Here is a 10,000-nt window from a genome sequence, read left to right as displayed (position 1 = left end):
CACACACACACACACACATTCACACACACACACACACATTCACACACACACACACACAGACACACACACAGACACACAGACACACGCACGCACACACACACACACACACACAGACACACACAGACACACGCACGCACGCACACACACACACACACACAGACACACACACAGACACACACACGCACACACACACACACACACAGACACAGACACACACACACACACACACAGACACACGCACGCACGCACACACACACACACAGACACACACAGACACACACACACACAGACACATACACACGCACGCACACACACACACACACGCACACACACACACACACACATACACACACACACACACACACGCACGCACACACACACACACACACACACACACACACACACCGAGGAAAAAACAAACCCTGACCGATCAAGATGATGAGAAGCATAGTGAGGAAACAAGAGATGGTGGAGGGGGGTGATACACGATGGTGGTGGTGGTGGACACACTCTGACGTCACTGTGTTTACATCATCCGGGCAGCAGGCAGCCTGACCTCAGACCTCCAGTCACGTGGTCACCGCGCAGAGCGTAGGTCAAGGTCAAGGTTCTGTAAGACACACGTGCATCACTGCCATCAACACTGTCATCAGCATTTACATTTTCCACTGCAGGTGTGTGTGTGTGTGTGTGTGTGTGTGTGTGTGTGTGATATTGCCATGAATACAGATAACAGACAATTGTAAGTGCACAGTGCATTGACCTAGCTCCCACTGCATCACGCCCACCACCCACTGGGTCAGCCCTGTCTACTTTGTTATCAGCATCAAAACCCACAGCTGCCTGACCACGTGGTCAATGCTGACCGCTGTCCGCGGGTCAGTGACCACTATTCTAAAAACAGGTGACAGCGCATATCTTCTTTGAGCCCCTTTGCAAACTGAAGCCAGCGGAAGTGTTCAATCAGCCATTTTGCTACCCGTGTCAGCGCGAAGCGGTAACTTCATATGTGTAGCCGAGTGCTCAGCTGGCTTCGATGAATTGCTTCACGACAAGCTTTCACTTGCTCGCAGCGTCATTTGAGCTGACATTCTTGTGTGCCTCCAATGGTCAGCGACGTTTGTCAGTCACCAGGCTCGCGCCGACCGGCTGGTATGGCCAGCGTCCTCGATTCTAAGCACAGTGCCACGTTTGTTTGTTTCATGCCTTGTATTGGTTGTATGGGCTCTTGGTGCTGCAGCCTTGGGGGCTACTTGGCCTTTGGGGACCATCTCAACGCCGACTGTCCTAAAACCCTGCTGGCCGAGAGAGTGGGGATGTAACTTGGGCAAGACACTCTCCACTTCAATCGAATTCTAGCCCAGATAGTCAGGACAGCAGTTGCCTCCTCTGCTGTTCTGATGGCCATAGTCGAACACGTCTGACTCGTAAATTGATTGTACGAAGAGTGTAACGATATCATGTACCCCTAACGGAGTTTCCTGAACTATAATAGTTTTTTTGTCTCGTCTTTTATCTTGTCTTGTCCTGTCTTTCCTTGTCTTGTAAGAGATCTCCATTCAGTGTAGGATGTATGAATACACGTCTTACGACGTCAAGGTCCTCTCCATTCCCTCAAACATGGAGGTTGCGACTATCTCCTTCTTCTGCTGCTTCTTATTCTCCCTTGATTAACTCTGTGAAGAGTCACTGAAGCGCCGAACCAAAGAAGTGTTCAGTAACAGGTTCCTCCAGGGACGTCGGTTGTGAGACTAGGTCTCTGCCAATGTGCATTCTGTCTAACCATGTATGATGATAGTCAGTAGTGTTCGACTATGAACATCAGGACAGCAGATGAGGTAACTGCTGTCCCGACTATCTGGGCTAGAATTTGATTATAGCGGAGAGTGTCTTGCCGTAGTTACATCCCCACTCTCTCGGTCAAGAGGGTTTAGGACAGTCGGCGTTAGGATGGTTCCCAAAGGCCAGCAAGCCCCCAAGGCTGCAGCACTAAGAGCCAGTACAATTTAGCCTCGTAGTTTGAGAGTCATAGTCTTTGACAAAAGACTAAGCTTAACCACTGAGTCGCACACTACCAACACGGCGCCACCCCCACCCTCCACCCCCTGTCCAGCACCCCTGCATGGTTAAGAGGCTCATCTACCAATGCTGTGTCCGTGAGGGTCTGGGTTCGATTCCCGCTATCGCTCTTTCTCCTAAACCTGACTGGAAAAGTCAAACTCAGCAACTAGTCATTCGGATGGGACGATAAAGCAAGGTCCCGTGTGCGGCACGCACTTGGCGCACTGAAATAAAGAATCCACGGCAACAAAAGAATTGTCCCCTCTGTTAGGTACACACATACATAAATATGAACATGCACTCAAGGCCTGACTAAATGCGATGGGTGATGCTGCTGGGCAGGTATCTCCTTACCATAATGTGGTGTACAGTATATGGATTTGTCCGAACGCAGTGCCGCGTCATTGAGAAACCGAAACTGAAACTGAAACGAGAACCCCAACAGTGACCCATCACTGGTCATCATGGCCAACATTCCCGGCCCTCAAGCAAAGTGGTGTATGTGTAGGGGTATGTGTGACAGGGTTGGTGGTGGGGTGAGGGTGTGTGTTGGTGTATCGTCTCCCTGGCATGACTGCCAAGAGACACAGCTTGCCAACAGCCTTGCTAAGAGGGGGACCTTTGGCACAATGCTTACATACAATGCATCTTCAGAAATCCCGTTGGAAATTATGTGTAATGTACATTAAAAGGCTCGTCACCCACACAACACAGTTTACAGTATATACTATACACTACAGTACTTATATAGTAATCCAGTTGGAAATCATGTGTACATTTGAAGGCTCGTTGTTCACACAACGCAACTTGCAAGACATACAATACACTAAAATACACCTTCGTTAATTAGGTTTGGAAATTATCAGTACATGCATCTAAAAGCTCGTCGCTCTCATAACACAGTTTACAGGACATACAATGCACTACAACACATATAGTAATCCATTTGGAAATTGTGTATATATCCAAAGGCTCTTTACTCACACTACACATTTTACAAGACATGCAGTACACTAAAATACATCTTTATTAATCCCATTAGGAAATAGTTTGTACATCCAAAGGCTTGTAACTGACACAGCACAGTTTACAAGATAGACAACACAGTAAAATACACCTTCATTAATCCCATTAGGAAATTATGTTCGCATCCAGAGGCTCGACACTCACTCACACAACACAGTTTACAATACTTGCACACACACACACACACACACACACACACACACACACACACACACACTTTCACTTACTCGTATGCGTACACAGTAATTCCCCCCCCCCCCCTCCTCCTCCTCCCACTCGATTTTTTTCCTTCCCTCGTCTAATATCACTTACAGTGAAAAGACGTTAAACTAGAGAACGAACGAATACTTGCATTACACAACAATACATGATTATATAGTAATAAATTGGAAACTGTGTGTACATTTAAAGGCTCGTCACTCAAAGAGCACAGTTTACAAGACACACAATACATCCATGGTAATCCGATAGGAATATATATATATATATATATATATATATATATATATATATATATATCCACAACACAGTTCACAAGGCACAGAAATCACAACAATACAACTTTATAATTAATCCCATTAATTAAAGAAATAATGTGTAGATTGAAAGGCTTGTCACTCACACAACACAACACAGTCCCTCAGACCCAAAGCAGTCGAGTCCAACGCACAAAAAACGAACACGACAAAGTTTGGAATAAAGCAGTTCAAATTGTAAATCATATACAGTTTGTGAGGGCCTGACGCCGTGTGTCTGTTCACCTGAGCCACAATGCCTCCCCCCTCGCCACCCTCCTCACCCCCCCCCCACGCTCCCCCCCTCCCAACACACACACACACACAGCCCCTCCCGACTGTCATAAAACTTCCTCGAAGGACTGCTTTCAGAACCACGAACCCTGACGCTTTGTGTTTGAGAACCGCACTTCAGGTATTTATGTCACTGTGTGTATGTGTGGGGGGGGGGTGGGGGTGGGGGGGGGGGGGCGGGGAGGGGGGGCGGTGGGGGGGTGGAAGGTGTGGTGGGGAGGGTGTGTGTGTGTGTGGGTGGGGGGGGGGGGGGGGGGGGGGGGGGGGGGGGGGGGGGGGGGGGTACGTACAGTTGTTGGCTGAGGGTTGGACTTTGGTGTCTGTGAAACTCTGCATTGTTGCTTGTGGCATTGTTTCTCTCTCTCTCTCTCTCTCTCTCTCTCTCTCTCTCTCTCTCTCTCTCGACTGTACAGTCAATGACAGTAAAACATCAAAGCGTCAAAGCGTCAAAAGCGTCTCTCTCTCTCTCTCTCTCTCCCGTTATTCAAGTAATCAAGAAAGCTGGAATTGTCCATTTTGTAGTCATTCACTTGAAACAGAAATTCACTTCATTTTTGAGTGTCCAAAGTATGAAGACTTAAGATCTAAGTATTTACAGAATATTGTCAATTTCGAAAATCATAATATCGAATTTGTGAGAGTTCCAGAAAATAGTATTTCTGTTTTTGCGAAGTTTCTTTTATATGCCTTTAATCTCCGATCTCAGATCTTGAATGCAGACCAAAATATACAAATGTGAAGGAGCGTATTAATAGAAATAGATATGTTCCTAAAAAATATTTGTCTCCAAAATCGGTTTTTAATTTTTGTAATATGCTCAAAGGAGGCAAAAAAGTCATTTTAGCTGTAAGTAAGATGATTAGATTTGCAAATGTTGCCTAGTTATACTTTTGGAGTTAAAAGACATTTGTGTTTTCTCAACTTTATGTGACATTGTTGTGTATTTGGAAATGTTTGTTATGGGCACGAAAATGAGTATTTTGCAGTAATCCTCCATACTCCAATAGGAGTGAAAGGATAATTAAAACTTGAAACTTAAAGAAACCGGTTAGTCTAGGTATCACGGAAAGGAACCTATCCATGAATTTGCTGATTACTCATGTATGGGTTTTGTTTTGATTTTATTTTTTCTATTGTGTAAATAGTGATATATCTGTCGACTGTGAACCCCCATTGAAAGGGACTGTGGCCTATTCAATAAGCTAGTGTCAGTGTCAGTGTCAGTGTCTCTCTCTTTCTGTGTGTGTGTATAAGTGTGTGTGTGTGTGTGTGTGTGTGTGTGTGTGTGTGTGTGTGTGTGTTGTGTTGTTCATGATTTTCACCTCTGTTCACCAAGAGTTATATCAGACGGAAAAAATGGTGTGTGAGGTAGATCGGACTGTGCATTGTCAATACGGTGTATTGTATTGTGTCCTATAGTATTGTACTGTATTGTATTGCATTGTATTGTGTCCTATAGTATTGTATTGTATTGTATTGTAGTGCATGCTGCACACGTGATAAAGGTTTAACGTATCATCAGAAAGACTAGCACACAGACCACCATCAAGGTCTAGTAGAGGGAGGTGGGGGTGGAGGGGGAGGGTAAAAATCCATGTGCGTATATAATTAAATACATACATACATACATACACACACATCTATCTATATAGGAAGGGGGTTCAGGCACTAGCAGGTCTGCACACAATGTTGACCTGGGAGATCGGAAAAAAGAAAAATCTCCACCCTTTACCCACCAGGCGCCCTTACCGAGATTCGAACCCAGGACCCTCAGATTGAAAGTCCAACGCTTTAACCGCTCGGCTATTGCGCCCGTCATCTTAAGAAAAAAACCAAAAATGGAACACTGGCTTTCAAGTCGGACATATGACCAGCAGGCCAGTACCCCCCCCCCCCCCCCCCCCTGTGTGTGTACACAGAGAACGTGTGGTTCCTGTAGAGTGTGTGATCACTTGTCTCCCTGTCTGCAGACACAGGACTGTTGGTGTGGTTGGTGCCACACCCCCTCCCTCTCTTCCCTCTCCTCCTTCCTTCCCCTCCCCCTCCCCCTTCCTCCCCACCCCTCCCACTCTCCCTACGGCTCATCACTGCCATCATCATCATCATCATCATCATCATTAATAATATTATTATTATTATTGTTGTTGTTATTATTATCATCATCATCATTATTATTGTCATCATCATCATCATCAGTAGCATTACAAAAAAATAAATTTAGTTTGAGTCCAGTTTGGAATGACATCGACAGCGTTTGGAGGCAAAGACCATGTTCACACACACACACACACACACACACACACACACACACACACACACATACACACACACACAATCATTGGTCCCCTTCGTACACACACACACACACACACACACACACACACACACACACACACACACACACACACACATACACACACACACACACAATCATTGGTCCCCTTCGTACACACACACACACACACACACACACACACACACACACACACACACAAACACAGTGAAGAAAAGATGTACATTGCCACATCTCTTGTAACACTTGTTGTACTTCGTTATAAAGCAGCCGATGGAATATCAACACAACGGCTTGACAACGGACATATACACATCTAGCTAAGAATTTGTACAACACAGTTTCTGGACAATTGACATACCACATGTTTAGCTGGCACTGAAATCAGTATTTTCCCCTGTAAATGCCTCCATAACCTTCGCAGCGCATAGTATCTAAAACGAAAGTTATCTTCAAAATCGTTAACTCTCTCCATACGAACGGCGAAAGAGACGACGTTAACAGCGTTTCACCCCAATTACCATCATCAAAATATTGCAAGCGGAAGGCTCTTATACTGAAAAGGTGAATGTTGACAAAGAATACCACAGTTCTGACGACGGAAGCTAAAGGTTGGGTCATTCAGACACCCACTGGACATCCAAGGGGTCTCTGTAGAGGAGAAGAGGGGACTGGCCGTACTGAGTGAGTTAATACCGAGTTTGAATGCTGATCTGAATGTTGTTGACAGTTATCATCGAGCAACATTGCTCTCGCTGCAGACGTGGTCTGCGGACCTGATTTACAGGACCTGTAAAAAAAAAAAAAAATCAACTGATTATTTCGCTTGTATGAATTCTATTTTGGACACCCGCGACTGCCGAAAACAATTTATCATCGTCAGTTCAAACAACATTTCTAGAGAAAGACAGAGAGAGAAGAGACGGAGAGAGGGATGAAGGGGGCGGGGGGTAAGAGAGACGGGGGAGGGAGGGAGGGATGATGAAGGGAGGGTGAGAGAGAGAGAGGGGGGAGGGAGGGCGGAAGGAAGGGAGAGAGTGAGAGAGAGAGAGAGAGAGAGAGAGATTAAAATCCGAAGGAGATAGACATCATACCACAGCTTTGTCGTACAACCAGTCTTTGTGAGGTATGCACCGGCACACACTTCAGCATTCCATGCGATTACAAACAACAAAAACAACACAACAAAACAAAACTAAAATATATTAACTGAGCTACCAGGACACACACACACACACACACACACACACACACACACACACACACACACACAGAGAAAAAACACAACAATAACGAAATAACGAAAACCAAACACGGACCACCACCACCCCACACCATCACCCCTCTCTCTCCCTCCCACTTCCCGCCTCTCAAAAAGACACCAACAGCACAAACCAACACTGCAACCGCAAGCAGTGAAGAAAATCTGTCTTCTTCTTGACCTCTCCACCTCTCCACCTCCCCCCCCCATCCCCCCCGAACCCCACCCTCCCTTCACCCACCCCTCCCACGTCACATGATATTGGGAAGAGGAGGATAAGTGGATGGAATGGGGCCGAGGTGGGTTCACCTTAAAGTGTCAGGTAAAGTGCAAAGTATGGGAAGTTGGGTAGGTGTATATATATATATATATATATATATATATATATATATATATATATATATATATGTGTGTGTGTGTGTGTGTGTGTGTGTGTGTGTGTGTGTGTGTGTGTGTATGTGTGTGTGTGTGTGAGTGAGTATGTAATGCACTGAATGGTGATCAGCAAGTGTTTTAGTGTGCATAGCCCATCAAAACAGAAAGTAGTGAGATGTCATCACCCTTTTCTTACATAGGCATTCCTATTCACACTGTCCTCTTCTCATCACTTGACAACGGGCCTATGGTTCGAAACGTCGTATCCCACTAAACAAAGAGGATTCATCCACCACCAAAAAGGTTTTTATAAACTTTAGTTTTATTGTCTTTGAAGAATCCTGCAGTCATTTTTGTCTTCTTCCCTGGGTAGGTGAGGGCAAAGTCCACCATCCTCTTCTTCGCCGTTCAAGGACTGTGACTCCCTCCTTCACTCGTATTGTGCACGCGTGGGTTTCGTTCGTTCTTTAGTTTAACGTCTTTAAGTGATAATTAGAGTGGGTTTAAAATTACGTGTATGACCGTTTCCACCCACGCCATGTAGGCAGACATATTCTGTTTTCGGAAGTGAGGGGTGCATGGCGGTTTTCGGGTGTGTGTGCATGTAGATGCCCCGGTCACACAGAGGTCCTAGAGAGGAGCGGCCTGCCCGGCATCGAAAGCCTGCTGATCCAGTGCCAGCTACGCTGGACAGGACACGTTGTCCGCATGACAGACAGCAGGATCCTGAAGATGCTTTTGTATGGCCAGCTGAAGGAAGGCCACGGTGAACTTGGAAGACACTGCAAGCGCTTCAAGGACACCTTGAAAACAAACCTCAAAGCCTGTGACATAGACATCGCTTCCTGGGAAACTGATGCCCTTGACCGCTCTCGCTGGAGGATGCTGTGCTCTAGTGGCATAAAGACGTTTGAAAACAAGAGAATGCTGGCCATTAAGGAGAAGCGTGAGCGAAGGAAGCAGGGCTCAACTTCTGGAGACGTTTTCCCTTGCAACACCTGTGGGAAGTGCTGCGCATCCAGAATCGGCCTCTTCTCCCATATGAGGACACACACCAACAGATAAGCCTGCCTGCCTACTCATCCGTCGGACCGACGGGAGACTCCATCATCATGTGCATGCTGAGTATGTTCTTGTTTCCATAACCCACCGAACACTGGCATGGATTTCGGGATCTTTAACGAGCATATTAGATGTTGATCTTCTGCATGCGTGTACACATGAAGGGAGTTCGGGTTCCAGCAGGTCTGCACATCAATTGACCAGGAAGATCGAAAAAAAAACACCCAAAAAACCAACAACAACCTCCACCCCTTTACCCACCAGGCGCCGTGGCCGAGATTCGAACCCGGGACCCTCAGCCAGCCATCTGAAATACCTAGGTGTGTTGGGGGAGGGGGTTAGGGGATGCTGACAAACGTGTGGTGGGGTTTGGAGTACACCGAAAAGATTGCCGTGACCGTATCCCTTAACACGGCTGGGTGCATGCTGACACATATTTGTATTTGTATTTCTTTTTATCACAACATATTTCGGGCTGCTCTCCCAAGGGAGAGCCCGTCGCTACACTACAGCGCCACCCATTAAAAAAAATTCCTGAGTGTAGTTTTTATTTGTTCTTCCTGTCGAAGTGGATTTTTCTACAGAATTTTGCCAGGAACAACCCTTTTGTTGCCGTGGGTTCTTTTACGTGCGCTAAGTGCGTGCTGCACACCGGACCTCGGTTTATCGTCTCATTCGAATGACTAGCGCCCAGGCCACCACTCAAGGTCTAGCTAGTGGAAGGGGAGAAAATATCGGTGGCTGAGCCGTGATTCGAACCGTTGCACTCAGATTCTCTCGCTTCCTAGGCGGACGCGTTACCTCTAGGCCATCACTCCACTCCATATATTCGCTCACTGAACGACACACGAGTTGAAAGGACCCAGAACTGTTGCGTCTAGACCCCGTACTGAACCCCTTTCATGTGTATACGCACGTAAAAGATCAAATCCGCACGTTAAAATCCTGTAATCCATGTCAGCGTTCGGTGGGTAATGGAAACACGAATGAACCCCCCACGCCCCCCACCCCTGAAAACGGCGTATGGCTGCCTACTTGTCCGGGGAAATTTATAAACGAAACGGTCATACACGTAAAATGTTACATATTTGTCTGAGTGTGTATGTGTGCGTG

General features: G+C 46.3%; 1 protein-coding gene across 3 annotated transcripts in view; it reads right to left on the bottom strand.

The window, feature by feature from the left end:
• The window catches only part of LOC143282837 (uncharacterized), a 58,743-nt gene that overhangs the window by 36,971 nt on the left and 11,772 nt on the right, over positions 1–10,000 (bottom strand). The window contains exons 2-3 of one of the 3 annotated variants that reach the window (XM_076588663.1): positions 6,886–6,979; positions 428–610 (exon numbers count right to left, since the gene is read on the bottom strand). In XM_076588663.1, the coding sequence (XP_076444778.1) occupies positions 428–449 (22 nt within the window). In that variant the 5' untranslated portion in view covers positions 450–610; positions 6,886–6,979. Of the gene's footprint in view, positions 1–427; positions 611–3,709; positions 3,839–6,885; positions 6,980–10,000 lie in introns of those variants that run through there. The other 2 variants (XM_076588664.1, XM_076588662.1) reach the window with 2 other exon arrangements.

Source organism: Babylonia areolata, chromosome 6 (genome assembly GCF_041734735.1).
Source record: "Babylonia areolata isolate BAREFJ2019XMU chromosome 6, ASM4173473v1, whole genome shotgun sequence".
NCBI lineage: Eukaryota > Metazoa > Mollusca > Gastropoda > Neogastropoda > Buccinidae > Babylonia > Babylonia areolata.
Note: the sequence above shows the minus strand (reverse complement) of the source record. Positions and strands in the feature narration are given on the sequence as shown.